This window comes from Megalobrama amblycephala, linkage group LG1, assembly GCF_018812025.1.
Source record: "Megalobrama amblycephala isolate DHTTF-2021 linkage group LG1, ASM1881202v1, whole genome shotgun sequence".
NCBI classification, from domain to species: Eukaryota; Metazoa; Chordata; class Actinopteri; order Cypriniformes; family Xenocyprididae; genus Megalobrama; species Megalobrama amblycephala.
In genome coordinates, this window is record NC_063044.1 from 49,729,946 (window position 1) to 49,752,399 (window position 22,454).

Here is a 22,454-nt window from a genome sequence, read left to right on the forward strand (position 1 = left end):
ATTCATATATCTTATTTTATGCTATGTCCTCTGTAGAAAAAACACATGAAAAGATATATCGGCAAAAACAATGTTCAACTTTGAAAGATATAACAGAATGATTTGATATACTATTTTACTTTATGCAATATATGTAAACTGGCCATGCGTAGTCCGGTTCTATACATTGTATCTATACACTGTATATCATTTGCTTATTAATGTGTTCTTGGGGCAACATGTAATGAAAAAAGAAGTGTAATAATGGGAGTAATAACTTGGCAACATTTTCATAATAATATCTCTTTCATAGGAATATTAATATGTACTTTCTTTACTTGTGTCTCCCAAAATGCCTGATAAACATGCTGTAAGTTCTGCTGGTGTCCCCTATGAAATCGATGCCCCAGAAAGTCATGTTCTGATTTGAAACCCCATAATGTTTTCCTGAGATGTTTATTTACAACAAAATTAGTGAAAATTACAGAAGATTTAAATGATAATAACAAAATGTTACCATATTTCCATAAGAGTGCTAAATTTGATCATTCAGGCAATGTCATTTTTAAAAAACAAAGAGAGGGAGTTGTCATGGTGAAACCTCCAAACATTTGTTATCTCTGAAAATCTCTGAATGGGACATCCGGACTTAAAATCGTGGCATGTGTAGTCACATCCACCCTCATTTTATTTCTTCTGTTGAACACAGAAGAAGATATTTTAAAGAATGTTGATAATCAAACAGTTGACGGTAGCCATTTACTTCCATAGTATGAAAAAAAATACTATGGATACCGTCAGCTGTGGTTACCAACATTCTTCAAAATATCTTCTTTTGTGTTCATCAGAAGAAGAAACTCATACAGGTCTGGAACAAGTTGAGGGTGAGGTGAATGATGACAACATTTTCATTTTTGGCAGCACTATACAAAGGATACTTGAGGGTTTGCTGTTTTGACATGGGCTAGTGACAGTAAAACCAGAAACACTAGATGGCGTCCACTTGCTAGAAGTCGTGATGCTCTGTGCCGTCAAACTATTACAACTGTCGTAAATCCTGTATGCCTTCTCTTGGAAACTTGCAAGACATATCCGCGTGCAGCAGTCTTGTGTTCGCGGCACTGGGCGCTTCACTGAACCGCTGCTAGCATGGAGGGATCCGGGGACGAGTTCATGAAATACCGCTCACCGCTGGTGTCCCGGTACGCCAGCAAAGAGATGGCCTATAACTTCAGCGACAGGAAAAAATTCACAACTTGGAGAAAACTGTGGATTTATCTCGCTAAGGCCGAGAAGGTCTGTTTATTTATCTTGCATTTATTTCTATAGACTGTCTATAGAGATGCTTTGTGTTGTTATTGTGATCCTCTGAATGCCAAGTGTGATTCTGTCTTAAGTTTTTGACCTTGAGTGAGTGAGTGGAGATCTCAAGTTGCTAACTCTCTTAGTCTAAAAATAGTTTGAAAGGTTGGACATGAGCTGTGCTGTAATATGTTTAATGCTTAATAAGTGGACCAGGCTGACAACCTTGCCCATACAAAAAGTACTATGGTGGTACCATGGTACGCTGATTGAATTAAATAGTAATATCATAGTATTGAAATTTGTGCACTATGTGTACCATTTCCAATAATACCATGGTACTCCTGCCATTGTACATGAACAGAAAAAACAAAACAAAACATAAAAGTACCTTAAAAGTGGTGGTTATAGCATGGTTGGTGATTGTAATAACATGCCAGTTTGAGATGATACTGAATGGCTACTATAATTATGATATTTGGTACATGGTTCATCGGTGTATTTCAATTCATAACTTTACCAAAAAAGAAAAAAAATGCTATATTACTGTGTCTAAAACTATAGGGCCATGATAATTTGATGTACTGTATTATTCAGTTCATAAAACATATATCTCTGTTTTATAACCGTCATGTCTAGCTCTGTATATGTCAGGTTAAAGGTCACTGAATCTGTCAAACCATAAGCAGTTTAGATGATAACGTAGGAATCGGTATTAGAAAAGAACTCTCAAATTCAAATAACAGATATTCAGTTTGCTGAGATTAACAATAGTCGACTTGATTAGAAATCAAATTATTGACTGGTTTAGACTGGTGGGATTTGCTGACATGTGAAGACTTGCATTGATTGTTTGTTTGAAGAGTGTATAGAAATCAAGAACTAAGATTCTGTGAGCGCCCGGTAACTCCAAGTAAAGGCTACTTGAGTATTATGTTAATTGAACACAGTCGTCTGGTCACATGGTGGTCATCCTCTGACCTGTTGAGACAGACAGGTTTCTGTTAGCTGCTCTGGAAGTAAAGTCACGCTACAGAACTTTACTAATCTAGTCCTTGGGACACACTAACAGTAGACGAAGCCCTGGGAAAGAGCGTACGAGTGTGTGTTTCCAAAATAAGTAATGTAAATGTCAGGGTAACAGGAGAGTGACTCTTGAGGGTTGACCTTTACCCTCTGTCTGTGTAATGCTAAAGATGTGTTTCAGTAAAATGATATAAGGATGAAACAGGCCAATATAATTTGCAAATAATTACTTTGAAATGTATGTTTAACTAAAACATTTAGGGCTGCAACAACTATTCGATAAAATCGATAATAATCGATAATGAAAATCATTGACAACGATTCTCAATATTGATTAGTCGGGTCCGCCCACCGTGCACTTAAAACTTCTGACAGTCGCGTCAAATTACTGCATTGAGTAAAGCATTTCTATGGACAAAATGCATCTAAAAATAGTGGAGGAAACAGAGTGAGTAGCTGCGGGAAAGGTACGAGATCAGAGCCGATCAAAACACGAGAATTCATTATTTTAAGCTTCAAGCTAATGCATTAGTGTAATGGCTTGCCCTGTCAGGCGCTTTGACAGATGCACGTGCGTCCTCAGCCCAAAACGTTCATCCTTATCCTTATCTGTAAATGTTACAACAGACTGTTAAGTTTTTTTTGGATATTATGTGTGAATAATGACTATTTAGTTGTTTCAGTTTGTTATTTGCCTAGTAATAGGCTATAACATTTTTAGTTTTAAACAAGTTTTGATAGATTCATAAAATATTTGTGTTCTCTCTTTATTATGACAGGTAGTCTAATAAATTTAGCACTGTATGTTTTCATAGCATTCAGTTGGCACATTTGTTTGAAGTACATTGGGCAGGATGTGCAATAATGTGTTTTTTGCCAATAAAATAAATAAAATTGGGATTTTTATCCGATTAATCGAAAAAATAATTGGCCAACTAATGGATTATCAAAATAATCCTTAGTTGCAGCCCTAAAAACATTAAATAAATAGAATATTTAAAACTTACATTTGATAAATTTTATAAATTAAATAAAACTTTAAAAAATAAAATCAGTTATTTAAAATGCTACAAGTGAAGTTAGGTATCACAACATTAAAATGTACAGTATGAAAAATTTATATTCATTGTAATATTTGCTAAAAATAACAAAGATATTATAGTAAGTGATAATAATGTATAGATATTATAAATAATAAATGATGAAGATAATAGAAATGAGAATGCATTAATAATTAAATATCCATTACTGACAATACCGACAATTTGATATTGGCTGATGATAACCAATATGATATTGGTATATTGTGCTTCCCTAACAATAAGCTATGAGAGACTTTGCTATATTGTGAATGGAGCTGTTCAGTTTGTAGTCCTGCAACACAGAATAAAACAAAAATTGCTATTTTCAAGCCTTGTGGAAGTTTTAATGGTTTTTGTGAATTTCATGAGACTTGTACAACATAATGTACATACAGTTATACCTCAAATGTGAAAAAATATAAGCTGCTGCTAACAAGCTTCTACATATTGCTACTTGTTGCTTCAATTACAATGGAAATTTTAAATACATGAAAATTTTATGTATTTTCTAATGCATGTTATAGATAATTGTGAACAATTCATCCGTGCATGCATTTAATATATCATTAATAATAATAATAATAATAATATCAATAATAATCAAAATGTCCCCACCCTGCTTTTTTTTTTCATTAATTCGTTAAACTAGGATGTACATCACAATACGGAAGAAGCGATCTTTCACTACTTCTGTTTCATCGTGACTATAATACATTTCTTTATCGCTCTAATATCCTGTCTGCAGGCGTTGGGTCTCCCGATAACCGATGCCCAGGTGAGCGAGATGGAGTCTCACGCGGAGGACATTGATTTCGTCATGGCTGCAGAGGAAGAGAGGAAGTTGAGGCATGATGTCATGGCTCATGTGCACACGTTCGCTCATTGCTGTCCCACCGCTGCTCCCATCATCCACTTGGGTGCCACGTCCTGTTATGTGGGAGACAACACGGTGAGGCAAAAATATTATCACACCACTATCTGTTCCTATTAACTGGACTCAGTGGAAGTGCTGCTGGAATTGTCCGAGCAGAGTGACTATAGAGTGAATATGCCAACCAAACATGAAGTAAAACCTTTTAATCTTAGTTGCAATTAAAATCAAGATATAATTATAAGGCGCCATGCAAAATCCTTATAAGAAAAAGCATGTTGTTCTAAAGTCAGTATATTATTTTAAAATGGTCTTATTGAAATGTGTGTGTGATTTATCTGTAGGATCTGATAATGCTGCGTGATGGATTTGATATTCTGCTACCCAAGGTTTGACTTTCTTTTGTTATTGTTTATTTACTTAATGTTTAAAATGTTAATTAAATGCAGTAATAAAAATAATACCTTTTATCGTGCAAATTTTAAATGCAAATAAAAAAAAATGCTTTGGCCATAAATTTGATACTCCTAGTCCTCCATAATTACCATCCACTGCAGTAAAGTATTTATTGTTTTCAAACGTTCTCTCTTCCACAGTTGGCTCGTGTCATAGACAGGCTGGCGAACTTTGCAGAGAATTACGCCGACCAGCCGACTTTAGGCTTCACCCACTATCAGTGAGTAAAGTCAAGGTTCAGTGCGTGTACTAAACCTCACAAATAAGTATTTAGATATTAGAGCATGTTTAGAGTGTGCATGTCAAATGAACTTTTCTACCGTTTTCTTTTCTTCCTTCCCATCCTCTATTCATTCATGACCTGTCCATCTAATCTCTGACACATCTCAATCACTCTTCAACATTCACTCATTTTGTAACCCATACAACATTATTCATTTTCTTCAAATCTCTTATTTTCTTTTCAACTTTTCTTCATTTAATACAACAATACTAGGCTGGTTTTGGGTTTATTTTCCCTCTCCTCATCCCCATCTTTTTCTCAGACCAGCTCAGCTGACTACTGTCGGGAAGCGTGCCTGTCTGTGGCTGCAGGATCTGGTCATGGACATGCGCAATCTTCAGCGTGCAAGAGAGGACCTGCGCTTCAGGGGCGTCAAAGGAACCACGGGCACTCAGGCCAGCTTCCTGCAGCTCTTCCAGGGGGATCATGAGAAGGTAAAGTGAGAAGAAAATCAACAGCTGAATTTGATTTTTATGCCTTAACACTGGCTTACTTCATACTTAGTAGTGTGTACTTTGTCTCCAGCATACTATATACTCTACCTTTCAAAAGTTTGTGGTTAATATGATTTTTAAAAACTTTTCAAATAAATGAATACTTTTATTCAGCAAGGATGCATTAAATTAATTAAAAGTGACAGTAAAGACCTTTTCAAATAAATGTTTAAACTTTATATTCATTAAATTATCATTAATAAAATGTAGCAAAGAATATTAAGCACTATTGAACAGTGAAGCTGTTTACATTATAATAAGATAATGATGATAATAATAAGAAGAAATGCTTTTGAGCAGCAAATCATCATCATAGAATGATTTCTGAAAGATCACGTGACATTGAAGACTGGAGTAATGATGCTGAAAATTCAGCTTTGATCACAGTAATAAATAATATTTTAAAATATATTAAAATAGAAAACAGTAATTTTAAATTGCAGTAATGTGTCATAATATTACTGTTTTCACTCAATTGTACACATGCAGCCTTGATGAGTGTTAGAGACTTTTTTATAAATATTAAAACATCTTAACTTGACCTCAGTCTTTTGAATAGAAGTTTAATTAAGTATATACTTTTGTATACTTGGAGGAGGATGTGAATAACGATTCACCCAAGTATTGATTGAGCAATATCCCATCGGGGTGCATGATGATAAGTTATAGTAAACTTAAATTTGTGTGGGTTTTTTTCAGTTTAACTCAGTATGAGAACTGTTTTTTATGTTTTTTGATTTGGTTAGTGTTTAATGTTTTTATTTTTGTTATGTTTAAATTATTTTATCCTGGTTATGCTTGTACAGCACTTTGGTAAACAATTATTGTTTTTATAAAGCGTTCTATAAATAAACTTTGATTTGTTTTTGATTTGATTTTTTTTTTATCTTTGTTGTAATAAATACATTTAGGCTACATTTACACGACAACGATGTACTAAAAACAGAAAAGTTTTTCCTTTGTTTCGAAAAGTTTCACGTATAGACAACAATGTTGTCAAAATGACCCCTGTTCACAGGGCTCGGTGAAAACGAATAAAAATCGCTGTGTTATTCAATGCCAGGGCAGTAGTTGGCGATGTCACTTTGTAAAGGAACACTACGCGCATATAGACTGTCACCATTTTCACAGATTCGCATTTTTGTAGTTTACATGGAGACGATAACAGAATTGTTTTCAGAAACTTGGACTTTGAAACCCATTTTCAAATGTTTGCATTTTCAGTCCCCCAAAACGCATTGTAGTGTAAATGAACTGCCAAAAACTTTACATTTTTAGTTGAAAATATTGTTGCATAAATGCCCCCTTATTTTATAACTTAAGGTTTAACTCCTATTGACATTGTTACCCAAAAATATCAGCATTGATTGTATTTGGGGTTTATTGCATCTTTTAAACTTTTTGTGGATTGTGCAGTTTTGTAGCATGAAGAGAAAAACGCCAATAACATCATATCTTTGTGGTTTATTCTATGGTTAAACTGACTTTTGACTGTTTTCTCTCTAAGGTGGAGGAGTTGGATAAGATGGTCACTGAGATGGCTGGATTTAAAAAGTATGCTCAAGCTATTTCATTTCTGTAGTTGAATAATAAATGCTTAATTTTGCTTCTAAATGCTAAATGTTGTTGGCTAGAGACATACATTTTATATGTTTTTGTGTGCACATGGTTAATCAGTTCTTCCTCCATTTTTCTAGATCATACTTGGTGACGGGTCAGACGTACAGTCGTAAGGTTGATGTCGATTCACTCTGTGTGCTGGCCAGCCTCGGAGCCACAGTACACAAGGTCAGACACCAATAACTGAGATCACTTATAAATTAGCTGCTATAACAATCAACAATGGTCACAGAAAAGTAATCAACATTAATTGTTTGATTAGAACAACTTGTTTTTGTTTTCTCAACTGTAGATTTGCACTGATATTCGTCTGTTGGCTAATCTGAAAGAGATCGAGGAGCCGTTTGAGAAAGAGCAGATTGGTGAGTTTGTATGTGAGACAGAATTTTGATCATATTTTAAATCAGCCTTTGATCTGTCATGGTTTCCTCTGTTTTTAGGTTCCAGTGCCATGCCGTACAAGAGAAACCCCATGCGTGCAGAGCGCTGCTGTAGTCTTGCTCGCCACCTGATGGCGCTGGTGTCAGACCCTCTGCAGACTGCATCAGTGCAGTGGCTGGAAAGAACCCTGGACGACAGCGCTAACAGGCACTGTTACGACATCTGTTGTCTGACAATATGATGTGGCACTGCACCATTTTGGCTCTGTGAAGACATAACTTTAGGCTCTCACCAACATCCTGTCTCAACTATTTTTTGCTTATTTAGGAGGATCTCATTGCCCGAGTCCTTCCTCACAGCTGACATCATCCTCAGCACTCTGCAGAACATCACTGAAGGGCTGGTCGTGTATCCTAAGGTGTGTGTGTGTGTGCAACTCTCAGTACACATCTTTTTTCAACAGATATTTTAAAAAGTTTTTTATCAGGGTTGGTAATTATCTGTATCAGTTTTTATCAAATGAACTATGTGATAAGCTGATTACTTAAAAGGATAGTTCACCCAAAAATTAAAGTTACCCCAAGCTTTACTCACCCTCAAGCCATCCTAGGTGTATATGACTTTCTTTCAGACAAACAACGCTGGAGTTACATTAAAGGGATAGTTCACCCAAAAATGAAAATGTGATGTTTATCTGCTTACCCCCAGCGCATCCAAGATGTAGGTGACTTTGTTTCCTCAGTAGAACACAAATGATGATTTTTAACTGCAACCGCTGCCGTCTGTCAGTGGTATAATGCAAGTCAGCGGGAACTTGGACTATAAGAGTAAATAAAACACGACAGACAAATCCAAATTAAACCCTGTGGCTCGTGACGACACATTGATGTCTTAAGACACGAAACGATCGGTTTGTGTGAGAAACCGAACAGTATTTATATCATTTTTTACCTCTAAAACACCACTATGTCCAATGGCATTCATCACTCGATTCGTTTGGTCTGATCGCGCTCTGACAGCGGCAGTGATGTTGCGCGCATATACTTCAATGAGAGCGAGACATCACTGCTGTTGTCAGAGCGCGATCAGACCAAACGAATCGAGTGATGAATGCCGTTGGACATAGTGGTGTATTAGAGGTAAAAAATGATATAAATACTGTTCAGTTTCTCACACAAACCGATCGTTTCGTGTCTTAGGACATCAATGTGTCGTCACGAGCCGCAGGGTTTAATTTGGACTTGTCTAAGCAAGTTTTATTTACTGTTATTGTAGAAGTTCCCATCCACTAGCATTATTTGACTGACAGACGGCAACGGTTGGAGTTAAAAATCATCATTTGTGTTCTACTGAAGAAACAAAGACACCTACATCTTGGATGCTCTGAGGGTAAGCAGATAAACATCAAATTTTCATTTTTGGGTGAACTATCCCCTTAAAAATAACATGGCTCTTCCAAGCTTTATAATGGCACTCGAAATTTTGAAGCCCAAAAAAGTGCATCCATCCATCATAGAAGTAATCCATACGGCTCCAGGCAGTTAATAAAGGCCATCTGATGCAATGCAATGTGTTTTTGTATCCATATTTAAAACTTCATAAACTATAATAGCTGGCCTTCGGCAACAGCCGTATGCAAGTCTAGTTCTGGCGGAAGATTGACCTCTGATCCGTGATTTATTGACAAATGCGGAAGCGGAAGATAGAGCAAAACAAAACACCGGTCATGAATTAGAAGTGTAAAATGAGAATTTTTAAAGAGGAATGCCAGAGGAGCTTGAGTTTGTTGTCCAGCCCTATTTGGTGTCTACTCTCACCTAAGCTTACACTATTCCTATGTCATACATCTCTTTTATAGGTGATCGAGAGGCATATCCGTCATGAGCTGCCCTTCATGGCTACTGAAAACATCATCATGGCCATGGTGAAAGCTGGAGGAAACAGACAGGTCTGAACAATCGGCAAATAATAAAACTCTTGTCTTGTAATTAAAATTGCAAATTGCTTTGGCAAATCAACCCCAAGATGTTTGAATAAATTGCTTGCTGTAAATATTCTTTTTGTGAGCAAAGCAGATGTTTATAGTGCCTTTTACCATTAACTAACATCCTTGTCTGTACTGAAAATGCACTCAGGACTGCCATGAGAAGATCCGTGTGCTTTCCCAGCAAGCTGCGGCCGTGGTCAAACAGGAAGGGGGAGATAATGACCTACTGGCTCGGGTTCAGGCTGATCCATATTTCACCCCCATACTAGGACAGCTGGACACCTTACTGGATCCCAAAACCTTCATCGGCCGAGCCCCACAACAGGTATACGCATTCAGCCTAGACGTACCTAGATGTACAACTACTATCCTATTAATATTCATCACATGATTTACTCAGTGGTTTAATTATGAAGTTGGCTGTAATACCCTTCCATTCACTCCCTCTCTCTCTCAGGTTACAAGGTTTTTGTCTGAGGAGGTCAGGCCTGTTCTAGACCCATACAAAAGTAAAATGGACGTGAAGATTGAACTAGAGCTTTGAGACACGTGCGACTCTGTGACTGACGCTTCAGAACTGTATGACAATGAATAAATGTCTAGCTGTTTAACTTTTCGTGTGCTCTTTTATGGCATTTGCTTATGCTTTTACATATGCTTTTGTGGCATTTTGACAACATGTAGTTCTCATACATCAGGTGTGTAGTAATATTGACGTGTCAACCTTCTGACAAACACTTTGGCCTCTTGTATTGACAAATTTACACAATTATCTAAAAATCATTTTAAAAATTTACATTCAAATTCCCTATCTAGAGGAACTTTGCTGGATATTGGTGTTTTAAATAGTTTAAATTTGACCGATTTAAAAGGAATAGAAGATATTTTGAAGAATGTCTGTAACCAAACAGCTGATGGGACCCATTGACTTCCATAGTATGGAGAAAAAATACTATGGAAGTCAATGGTTCCCATCAGCTGTTTGGTTACAGACATTCTTCAAAATATCTTTTTTGTGTGTGTGTTCAGCAGAAGAAACAAACTCATACAGGTTTGGAACAATTTGAGGGTGAGTAAATGATGACAGAATTTTCATTTTTGGGTGAACTATCCTTTCATTATGTTTATTATGCAACTCTTAACCCTTAAATGGGTTAAAAATGGGAATTGGGAATGGGAATGAAATGGGAAGCTGTCTGAAAGGGATGTCCAGGTACTGATTGTATCCAAGAATCATCTGCCCAAATCACGACAGAATTAAATGCGCACCTGGACTCTGTTTCTACCAAAACTGTTCGTCGGGAGTCAATATTCATAGTCAGGCTGCTATAGCCAAACCTTTGGTCACTTGAGCCAATGCCAAACATCGATTTCATTGCTGCCAGCAGAGGAAATATTGGACTATGGACAATGTGAAACATGTATTGTTCTCTGAGTCCATCTTCACTGTCTGGGAGTTACGGTGTGTACACCCGGACTGTTGCCGCCCGGAGTGAAGAACAGGGTGGATCAGTGATGATTTGGGGTGCAATATCATGGCATTAAGCACAGTAGGGAATACTGTAGGGATAACTGTGCTGTGCTTGATCCATTGCTGAACTACCAAACTATTGCTGAAGGACCATGTGCACCTAATGGTTCAAACATTGTACCCTGAAGAGGGTGCTGTGTATCAGCATGATAATGCACCAATGCACAGCAAGACATGTGACAGAATGATCTGATGAATATGAAAGTGAAGTTGAGCATTTCCATGTTCTGCACAGTCACCAGAGCTAAATATTTCTAAGCCACTTTGGGGTTTGGAGAAGCAACTCAGAAAATGTTTTCCTCCACCAGCATCACATAGTGACCCGGCCACTGTTCTGAAAGAGGACTTGTATCTGTCATTCCCAAGACAAACTCATGTTGTATTGGTTGGAAAAGGAGGCCCTACACCATATTAATAAATTACTGTGGTCTAAAAAGGTGTTTTCCATTTAATTGTCCAACACCTGTAGGCTACATGTGATGTTAAGTAATAATAATGACACTATTTAAATGTGCAAAAGGTCTTTACCATGGCAATAAATGGCTTAACTAGCTGTATAATAAAATAATGAGGGAGGACACCAACGGATTATCCACTTACATGCAAGTGATATTATGTCACTATAGCAATTCATCATGACTGTGGGTGTAAAACGTGAAGAGTGTTTGAACTAAAGCACACAAGCCTCTAAACGACTCAAACTAGTCGTGACTCGTGCAGTTATAAATAAATTATGCAGGCGCAAAGTCCATAGTCACAAAGGTTTGAAACCTGTTGGACGTTTACTATACCGTCAGCTTGAACCAGTCTGGCGAATCTACTCTTATTTCGCTGATTAATAGGGATTCATTTGCCCGCGGATACTCAAACTCAAATCATCCCATGATAAGAGTCACTTCTTAGATCATATTTCGTTCACATTTTGACGCTAGGCCAAATCTGTACGCATTTATACTGGATATTCGCATTAACGAGCAGTTGTGCTGAGTGTTTCTGACTGTATACATGCATAAGCAGCAAGTGTTATAAGAGAGCGGTAAGTCAGAGGTTCTCATTTACACTTTGACATTTCATTTTTAATATTATGCGACAAAAGTTTTTGTAACTTTGGTAAGATTTTTTATTTGAAGGAGGTTTCTTACGCTCACAGTAGCCTATTTATTTGCTCCCAATTTGAAGCGTCTGTAGCTAATAAATAATTGTAAATTAAGTGACAAAGTCATATTTTGAAATATTATTACAGTTTAAAATAACTGTTTTCTATTTAAATAATATATTTTTTTTTCAAAATAATTTATTCCTGTGATGGCAAAGCTGAATTTTCAGCATCTTCAGATGATCATGATTCTTCAGAAATCATTCTAATATGATGATTTGATGATCAAGAAACATTTCTGATTATTGTCAAAACAGCTGTGCTGCTTAATATTTTTCAGGTTTCAAAAGAACAGCATTTATTTATTTATTTTTTTGTGACAATGTAAAAATCTTACTGTCACTTTTGAATTGAACACATATTTGCTGAATGAAAGTATTAATTAAAAAAAAAACTTTAGAATGGTGTTTACGCGTGTATCTTATGTTATATTTTCAACTTCTTTTGCTGACTTCGATGCCTGCTCTTTCATTAAAGTTAAACTTCTCACCACTCTTATTTTCTTTTCTTAAATTGAAGATTTTGTTAACAGGTTTAAGTGATTTGTGGCTAAAATCTTTTCTGTTGTAAAAATAGTTGAATGAATCTCATGACATACAGTAGTGGTTTGTCATCTCAATGTTGGCTTAAGAAATCATTTGGTACCTCAGTCTAATGCTTTGCATTTGTTCTCTGAATTCAGATTATTTTCTTATAATTGTCATGAAAACAGTTTTAGAGGATTTAAAATGTCTGTAGTTATAGTGGTAGGGAAGAGACCCTCAGAGGAACCAAAGCTTGAAGGGGAATGTCATACTACTTTGCTGGCCTGAAAAAATAATACATGAGAAACAGATGGTAATATTAATTCCCAGTGAAGCAGTAAACTGTCAATATCTGCATACCAGTCTTTGCCATTCGAAGAAAAACTGGCAGACATACAGCTTGGAAAATTGCTGAAAAAGAATTTGGTTTTGAGGTTTTAACTGTCAGAAAAGTAAGGAGACACTTTCATTTTCTGTTCTTCAGATGGTAGTACAGAATAAAATTTAACACCACTGTAACCAGAGCTGGCGTGTGAAGAAAAACACTACTTTCCCTTAAACTCACTGGTTCTGTGATAACTTATAGCCTACTGGTGGGGTTGTAAAAATCTAAGCAGATAGTGGCTTACTCTGTTTATCTAGAGCTGCTTTCTGTTTCCCAGGTTTTCAGTCTGTTGTATAAAGTGCTATATAGTAAATATGTGACGTGACTATTGGAATGCTGAATTTCAGAGCTTGTGCAAACATACATATCGCTATAATCAGATTGCTCTCTTAACTGCTTTTTCTCACCACTGGCATTTTTGTTGTTCGTTTTTGTCATTGAGTGACATGCTCAGAGCTCAGAGTATTAGTAGACACTTATGAAAGCTATAATTATACATAATGTATAATAATTACATAATTACATGTATTGTTTCATATATAATATGTGGATTTGTATTCATCTGAAATATGTGAAATATTTATTTATATAAAATATATCTTGTGTTTAATATAAAACTAAATGTGATTTGGGATCATTTATAATGTGTCTTGATAATGCTATTGGTACGGCCACATCTTTATTTCTGTAAACAACCAAAGGTGAATTAAGCTGAATAAAAATGATCATTCTTTTTAATGTTGTTTAGTTCAGTGCAGTAAGTTGGCAATGACTGAATGACTGAATTGTATTTCCCTGTGCACTTCCTGTGACGTGTATTGTGTAGGCCTATGCTTTTAAAACCGTCTCACAATGGTTGAATAGCCTGTGAAGACACCTTAGGTTTGTAATATTCAAGCTGATGTGTTATGTTGTTCCTGCATATAGACACTAGGGGGCAATGGGTGAATAGGGTGTGATGCAGTATATGCAAAGGGATAATAGAATAAAAATGAGAACAGATGTGTTGAGGTCTCTAGTTATCTTTTCACAAATAATACAAGGTTATTGGAATGTTCCTTTGGTCACTGTGATATGAGGAGAGTTATAATTTATACATGCTAATAAATGTGAACTCATAATACATAAAGAGTCACATGTTCTATCTACAGGTGATCTGATTGGTCCGTCATGTGGGCGTGGGCGTTACTTCCTGTCAGTCTGGCAGTGTTTGGAACAATTGGGCTTTGGGTTGTGTGAGTATTTCTTTCAGTTTCACAGACTCACTGACTAAAATCCTCTTTGTTTTGTTTTTATTTGACCCTTTCTGCACTTGGTTGTGTGCAGGTATGCCATAGCAGTGTCCAATAACTCTGTTAATATAACTGAAGAATTCCCTTACATCAGGTATGTATGTAGCCTACCTTAAACTGGAGTTGTACTTGACTAAGCTTAAGTATTATTTTTTGGGGGAATTTGTTTTAAACTGAATACTTGGTACTCTTACTTGATTACTTACTTTTATGAAGCACAAATTATACCTTCTGCTCATTACAAATCTTTCTGAATTTGCAAAAATCATTCCTGATTCAAATCGGTATGCTGTCTATATAAAGAAGCTTCTTGCTAATACCAAAGGATTTAATCTTCCTCAAGAAGTGTTCTCCTCTGGCATTACCTTACCGTGTCTGTAAGACGTTCCAGAGCCAGAAATGCATAAATGCATGGGGTTTTGAAAGTATAACATTGAAAATCCATGAATATTGCTTCCTCCAGCACGTGTGGCTCATACAGCCCCCAGAGCTGCCTGTTTTCTCAGATCTGCAACATTTGCTGTGTGTTGGGTGAGTCTTGTTTTGAAAAGGAAAAGGCCTACTGTATTGTACCTTCTGTGTGACTTCTTTTTCTTTCTTTAGCTCTATGGATTGTCACAATCAGATTTCAACAGATCCGGGATTTGGGTCGTGCATCTCATTTAAATACAGCCGGTCTGGTGCTTGGCTTCATCTCTAGCATTGGCATTTCCATTCTAGGAAACTTCCAGGTACAGTTTAATTGTGTGGTGAACGAATGGAAGTTACTTGATTACTTGCGAATTGTGCTGTGGTTGCTTTTGCATTAAAGCCCTGATATACTTAAAGCAAAATCAAAGAACGAACTGATGTGACATCATTTCAAATATAGTTCATTTGGTGCTTTTCGAAACAGCTTGGTTCATGGCGATGACGTAATACAGGGATGGGCAACTTCAGTCCTGTCCTGCAGAGTTTAACTGATAAAAGCTTTCTAGTAGTTCTGAAGACATTGATTAGCTTGTTCAGGTGTGTTTGATCAGGGCTGGAGCTAAACTCTGCAGTACAGTGGCCCTCCCTGACCAAAGATGCCCATCCCTGATGTATAAGGTACAGTAGGTGTGGCTCTAAGGCTCTGCCTTCTTTGACATGGAACTCTTCTCTGGATCATTTCTTCTGTTCAGTCCGTCGAGGTCAGGGTCAAATGCGAGTGATAACATGAACACACCGGAAAGATGTTTTAAACTAGAACAATATATCACAATACAAAAATGCGACAATACTGTATGTATAGTGTACAGTTCACCCAAAATGAAAATTACTGTGTGAGGAAAAAATTCAAGTTTACAAAGTTTTAGTGTCAGTTCTACATTGAACTACTAATTATAATGTTGAACGTAATGTTTAACAATGCAATGGGGGAATATCAAATATCTTGTGCTAACAGTAAAAAGTGGCCTACATTATTTTAAATATATCTAGACAATGACATAGTGCAAACATAATCGTATTTTTCTGTATTTTCAGCTTCAGAATCATGAATATTTTTATTCTGGTGTCAACATTGTCCTGTGCATTGGTTTACCAGCACCAAGTCCAAGCCTGTTCATTTCCACCCCCAATGTAATGCCAAATTTAGCATTTTAATCAACAGTTAATTTTTTGTTAACCTTTTACCATACGTATGTCTTGAAGCATCGCAATAATATCGTATCGTGAGTTCAGTATCGTGATATGTGTATTGAATCATGACATGAGGGTAATCGTTACTTACATCCCTAGGAGTCTCGCATAGCCCGACCTTCAGACTAACGGCAGCTGTCATTGGCCAAGGACCGAGGACGTTTGACTGACATGTAACACAACCAATCACAGTTCGTTTTGTTCCGTGTCATTTTTAGGGGCGTTAAATGTAAAGTCGATGTACCTGCAATAACAGACCGGTGTGCATCTATTAAATTAATCATTCAAGAACATTGTGCAAGTTTACTGCAACAATAAAGCCATGAACGTCACATACTTTGAAAATCCAGCATTTAGTTGATCCTGGAAAGCACTCATTTTCACAGTTGTAAACACAACGGCATTCTTCTTCCATGAGGGGGTTTGGCATCACGACATTTGTTTTCAGGCGGACCGTTAAAAAAACGTGACACACACATCTCCCTAGTTACTTAAAAAGTAATCTGATTACGTAACTCGCGTTACTTGTAATGCATTACCCCCAACGCTGCCTGTGAGTATATCAGGGCCTTTATTTGCATTACATGCATGATTTACATCCATATGTGTGTGTCCATTCAGCAATCTGTAGTGATGGGGGTTCATCTGCTTGGGGCGCTCATGGCCTTCTTCCTGGGTTTGGCTTACTTCTGGGTCCAGGCGTGGCTTGCGTACTACAGCCCGCCGTCACCTGACCGCAAGTGGGTCGTGCCTGTGCGTGTCATCCTCTGCAGCCACTGTACTTGTTTGGTCATCTGCAGTATCCTTCAGCTGTCATGGACAATGACATTTCATAACTGAAATGAGATATGAAATGAGTGCATTTTCACTACATTTTATCCTAAGTGTTCATTTTGTTGTCCTTAACCCTCTGTCTTCTCAGTGTTTGTTCTCCATAGCACTGGGTTTCGCTCTGAAGCTGCCATGTGTGAGTGGGCTCTGGTCATGGGTTTTTTTGCACTGTTTGGGATTTTTGCAGCAGAGTTCAGACACATTGACTTTCACAAGCTCACCGTACAGAAGAAGGGAATGAAACCCGCCAGTGATGCTAATGGTGTGTGGACATTACAGGAGATTCACTGAGGAAGAGCTGCAAGTTGTGGCTGTGGTAATCAGACAGATATACATACAACTGGAACAAACTCACCATATAACATGGACACAACATTGCTAAATGCACAAATACACACATTATATAAAATGCTCCCATTTTACACCATGTTTGGAGTTGAGTTGGAGTTGGATTTTACAGTATAAATTATATTGTGGAAATGCTATGCTGAATTTATGAGCAACATTGTTTACATGATATGTTATATACCTTAAGATGATTATAGTGTATAATGTGAGAGGATAATCAATGTAGTATTCCACTTATTTATGTTATTGTAGTACAACAAACGGTAATACCTCAAACCGGATCTCTTTGGTATGTTTTTTAGCCTTAATGACTTTGTTTACATAATGCTATTAAGTATATTCTGTTATAAATAATTGAATTTTATCTGACCATTATCAAAGAAAGCTGTTATTTAATATAAATAAATAAACAAATGTGACAATATTAACAATTGCCAAGTCTACAAATTGAACATTTAAAGCAAAAAAATATGATGTTATTCTTTAACTGTTCAGTAATATGTAGTAGCCCTAAAGTTTAAAGTCAGCATGAAACAGAAGTTGCAATAGCCTTTTCTTCCCTGTTGTGACGTATGTCCAAATGGCACTGCTTCTCTAACAATAAAAAAATGTAGGGTGGGACTTGATTTTTTCCATTGGGAAGTGATTGGATAGTTGTGGTTTGCAATAGTGTAAGAGAAGGGTTCTGGAAGTCAAAACCTTTCATTTTCTCCATAGGGGAATTGATTCTTAGCCCTACTGTGAGCTATGAGGTTGTTAATCGATGGTATTTACTTCTGTTGAAGCTGTCAGCCCACACAGTGAAATTTGTGGTGAAAAACTACATTACCCATGATGCGGTACAGAAAATACCACCAACCAAAGAGTCGAAACAAGCAAAATGTGCCAAAAGAACTCTTTAGCTCCGCCCACTCCCATGAAGCACCACAAATAATGTAAACGAGTCAGTCTTCCTACACTCTCAACATACTAAAATATGTGTATATATAAATATATTTGCATATTTTGCAAAAAAAACTTATAATACACTGCCTGTATGTGTGTGTGTGTGTGTGTGTATAATATATATATATATAAAATCAATATGTGGGTGGGCACTGTTGCACAGTTGGTTTGTAATTAAAACATGAATAACAATGGATGTAGGGTAGATCAAACTTTGAATTCACTGGTAGCTTGTGTTTCTCAATTTAAAATCAATAAAATTTGCAATAAAAGAAACAAGGATGAGAGATCAGTAGTGGTTAAATATACTAGACCATAAAAAGCTTCATTATTTATTGCATACTAATAAGTTTGGTGAACTGCCAGTTTGTATATTAAAAAGATGTTTGGCCAATAATGGATCTAAATGTCGCAGATTGATCTTTTCGCTTAATACAAAAAAATGAAAATTCAAAGCTGCCTACCGGAACCAATGCCACTGAAAAAATGGATGGGCACTGTTGCACTCTATTGTGATGTCATGTGAGTGGCAGGTTTTACCATTCAGCAGAAGGGGAAGATATTTTGATTAAAGATTACAAATAAAATAATAATAAAAATAAAATGATGTGGATGGATAAATCATTTATAATAAATACTGCAATATTCCGTCGAAAAAACTGTCAATTGAAAATTTTGATATAATGGTGACTTTAAACATGTAATGAAAGTGCTTTTAAGCAAAGTAGACACCAGGGAGTGCTCTGGGCCCGAGGTTGGTTGTCTCACATTTGTGTCACTTGTTTGCATGTGTTCAGCTCACAGGTAATTGTTTTAGAAAGCCACCTCCAAATAGTGTTGTTTCATTATATATTTTAATTTAGGTTTAATGTGAAAACGAGAAATACTTTATTACATCTAACTGAATGGCACAATCTGGGCTGTTATCATGTAGAAGCCAATCAAATAAGTCTGTGAATTTGGACATGATTTTCAGATGGGAAACAGCAGTAGGGAGCAGTCTGTGCGTCTCATGATGACATTCTTTCACATACACATTGCTCTCAATGGGTGGGGAAAAAAACACAGAACAAAAAAGGAGAGAGGGACAGAAGGGGGCAAATGAAGGGAACTTAAAGGCCTGTTAAAAAGTCCTGGGAATCAGTTATTTCTTTCTCTTTTCTATTTTAATATCCTTTCATGATCAGTGTTTTTCTAAAAAATCTGAGCAATCTCCTTTGAATTTCCGCTTGTTTTGTTTTGTGTATTTTTGGCGATTAGGGTCAACTGAATAATGCTGTCATCTAAACACTGATGTACTCGACGCTAAAGCTTTAATATAAGATACGGTTGGTTTGTTAAACTTTGTTTAATACAAAAAATTGTTGGTTTTTTTTGTGTGTGTTATGAGAAAATTGAATATTTAAAGTTACTAAGAATGAAGACAATTCGGATTATTGCAGTATTTCTTCCATGCACGTAATTATTTCGTTCGCGTGCCCTTGTAATTTTTAATCAAAATAACTTTCAATGACATCTCTTCTCCGCAATCTGTCACTCACATGACATCACAGCAATAGCAAACCACACCCATCCAATCAATTCCCCATGAAAAAAAAAAACAAGTCCCGCCCCACATTTTTTCTTGTTCGAGAAGCTGTTTTACTCGGATATACGTCACAATAGGGATGAAAAGACTATCACAACTTCTGTTTCAGGCTGACTTTGACTTATTTATTAAAAAGAAATTATAATATCATATATTGTTGCTGTCATATATTAATTTCACAGTAATATCACATGCTCAAAGCCTAGTGTGACCGCACCTTTTCTCCCCTAGCCAACCAGACAGTGTCCCAGACTACCATCTTTATCCACCATGAAATTCACACATGGCATCACTGTGACCTTTTAACTGACTTGAACAGGCATTTAATTCAGAGGCGAAGCCAAAGGGCTCTGGTGTTAGATATGGGGTAAGTGCTGTGTTTGGCTAAAGGGCATCAAGTCTGGCTGGCTCTTATGTAATGCCTCTGTGAGTCTGTATCAAGCGTGCATTTGTTCTATCTTTGTTTTAAAAGCGCAGCAGGCCGCAGGTCCAACGTGCCTTTTACCTCAGCCGTAATCTCAGTTCACGCCTGCGTTATTCCAGATTATTCTTATCCCTTGCACAACTCCTGCTGCGCAACAATAGCACCACCGTACTATCTGCAAAGCAAACGGCCTGCCTGCCTCCTCGTACACGCACGGCTTATCAGCAAACACCCAAATCCTGCCCTGAATGAGAAAGCAAGAGTACGGAAGAAAGCTAGTGTGAAATGTTCCAGCTATAATGGCAGGAGCACAACAGAGGCATAAAATCTGATTTAGTCCTAAAAATCTTAATCTCCTTGATCCATAATCTAACAGGTCTGGAATTCCCCCAGCTGTTAGGAGAGAGGGAGCGAGGGGGCAAAAGTCGCGCCGCTGTTTCCAGCGAGTGGGCATCTCCAAGTCATGATCTCATCCCGCAGCGCTGGCACTCTCAAGCGGAGAGCTGCCCTTTTACTCAAAAATGCCAAGCGCACCACATTCCTACACACACTCTGAAAAGTCCCTAATCGCTGAGATACACATTCAAGAGGCCCATTTGCTCTCTCTTAGAGAACAATCAGACAAGACTTAATTATATAATTATATGCGACCAGACCCCCGCACACAGACCGACACACTTTAGGATGTTTGTGACTGTGCAAGGTTTATTCCAATCACTTCTGCCTGTGGGTGAACAGAAAGGATCTTTATCAGAGGTTATTATATGTCTCTTGTGTGATTCTCTGTGTTACGCTATTCTATATATGTAACACTTTAGCGTGCTGCTGTGATGTACTTTTGTAGGCCAACTCAAAAGTTAGCATGATCATCCTGGTTCACACGACAAAAACCTAATTGGATTTTTTCATTGGCTTTTGGATTATTGGAGAAAACAAACTGTGTGCACAACAAACGTTTATGATTCTTAAAGGTTTTGTTAAGAACTTTCACAAATTAACACAACTTGAAGCCTGAGCTCAAGTTAGCCTATAAAATAACAACTATTTAGATTTTTTTTTTTTTTAAATCTACAAGTTGAGTTAGGGAAAGGTTGAGTTTGAATAGAACTGGCAAGATTGCAAGCAAATGCAACGAGACTGTGAAAGCGGACTACTGAGTAGATGAGTTTTCTTGTTCGAAGTGAAGACATTTACTTTCCCTGTCCCATTTAGCCACTTGTTAGCAACTGCTTTTTACAAGATGTGTAAAGCTTAAAAAAACATGAGTGGTTTATTACTGATGCATTTTCTGTCATAGAATAAAACTTGAAAATATATTAAAGGTGCCATCGAATTGAAAATTGAATTTACCTCGGCATAGTTGAATAACAAGAGTTCAGTACATGGAAATGACATACAGTGAGTCTCAAACTCCATTGTTTCCTCCTTCTTATATAAATCTCATTTGTTTAAAAGACCTCCGAAGAACAGGCGAATCTCAACATAACACCGACTGTTACGTAATAGTCGGGATCATTAATATGTACGCCCCCAATATTTGCATATGCCAGCTCATGATCGAGGCATTAGACAAGGGCAGCCAGTATTAACGTCTGGATCTGTGCACAGCTGAATCATCAGACTAGGTAAGCAAGCAAAAACAATAGCAAAAAATGGCAGATGGAGCAATAATAACTGACATGATCCATGATATCATGATATTTTTAGTGATATTTCTAAATTGTCTTTCTAAATGTTTCGTTAGCATATTGCTAATGTATTGTTAAATGTGGTTAAAGTTACCATCGTTTCTTACTGTATTCACGGAGACAAGAGCCGTCGCTATTTTCATTTTTAAACACTTGCAGTCTGTATAATGCATAAATACAACTTCATTCTTTATAAATCTCTCCAACAGTGTAGCATTAGCCGTTAGCCACGGAGCACTATCAAACTCATTCAGAATCAAATGTAAACATCCAAATAAATACCATACTTACGCGATTAGACATGTTGCATGACGAACACTTTGTAAAGATCCATTTTGAGGGTTATATTAGCTGTGTGAACTTTGTTTGTGCATTGTTTAAGGCAAGCGTGAGCTCCGTGGGCGGGGAGCGTGAGCATTTAAAGGGGCCGCAGCCTAAATCGGCTCGTATTTAATGATGCCCCAAAACAGGCAGTTAAAAAAATTAATTAAAAAAAATCTATGGGGTATTTTGAGCTGAAACTTCACAGACATATTCAGGGGACACCTTAGACTTATATTACATCTTTTAAAAAGACGTTCTACGGCACCTTTAAGCTT

General features: G+C 36.9%; 2 protein-coding genes across 2 annotated transcripts; both read left to right on the forward strand.

Annotated features, from left to right (window-relative positions):
- Nucleotides 1-1,038: 1,038 nt before the first annotated feature.
- On the forward strand, nucleotides 1,039-10,092 carry adsl (adenylosuccinate lyase). Its single transcript, XM_048198477.1, has 13 exons — nucleotides 1,039-1,275; nucleotides 4,135-4,338; nucleotides 4,605-4,649; nucleotides 4,857-4,936; nucleotides 5,262-5,433; nucleotides 7,001-7,047; nucleotides 7,191-7,281; nucleotides 7,406-7,475; nucleotides 7,554-7,701; nucleotides 7,822-7,912; nucleotides 9,353-9,442; nucleotides 9,630-9,806; nucleotides 9,939-10,092. Exons 1-13 carry the CDS (start codon nucleotides 1,129-1,131, stop codon nucleotides 10,023-10,025), a joined length of 1,449 nt encoding a protein of 482 aa, XP_048054434.1. The 5' UTR covers nucleotides 1,039-1,128; the 3' UTR covers nucleotides 10,026-10,092.
- A 395-nt stretch (nucleotides 10,093-10,487) lies between these two features.
- On the forward strand, nucleotides 10,488-17,831 carry tmem150b (transmembrane protein 150B). The gene is made up of 7 exons (XM_048198508.1): nucleotides 10,488-12,048; nucleotides 14,229-14,312; nucleotides 14,404-14,463; nucleotides 14,833-14,900; nucleotides 14,973-15,100; nucleotides 16,653-16,830; nucleotides 16,954-17,831. The coding sequence occupies exons 2-7, from the start codon at nucleotides 14,248-14,250 to the stop codon at nucleotides 17,151-17,153; spliced, it is 699 nt and encodes a 232-aa protein (XP_048054465.1). The 5' UTR covers nucleotides 10,488-12,048; nucleotides 14,229-14,247; the 3' UTR covers nucleotides 17,154-17,831.
- The last annotated feature ends 4,623 nt before the right edge of the window (nucleotides 17,832-22,454 follow it).

What these genes read in the sequence shown, in the direction of transcription:
- adsl (XM_048198477.1), top strand. Translation starts at nt 1,129, where the DNA reads ATGGAGGGATCCGGGGACGAGTTCATGAAATACCGCTCACCGCTGGTG. An exon ending in TTGATATTCTGCTACCCAAG is followed by an intron (nt 4,650 to 4,856) that starts GTTTGACTTTCT and finishes TCTCTTCCACAG; the next exon opens with TTGGCTCGTGTCATAGACAG. An exon ending in GAGATGGCTGGATTTAAAAA is followed by an intron (nt 7,048 to 7,190) that starts GTATGCTCAAGC and finishes CCATTTTTCTAG; the next exon opens with ATCATACTTGGTGACGGGTC.
- tmem150b (XM_048198508.1), top strand. Translation starts at nt 14,248, where the DNA reads ATGTGGGCGTGGGCGTTACTTCCTGTCAGTCTGGCAGTGTTTGGAACA. An exon ending in ACAATTGGGCTTTGGGTTGT is followed by an intron (nt 14,313 to 14,403) that starts GTGAGTATTTCT and finishes GGTTGTGTGCAG; the next exon opens with GTATGCCATAGCAGTGTCCA. An exon ending in CCATTCTAGGAAACTTCCAG is followed by an intron (nt 15,101 to 16,652) that starts GTACAGTTTAAT and finishes GTGTCCATTCAG; the next exon opens with CAATCTGTAGTGATGGGGGT.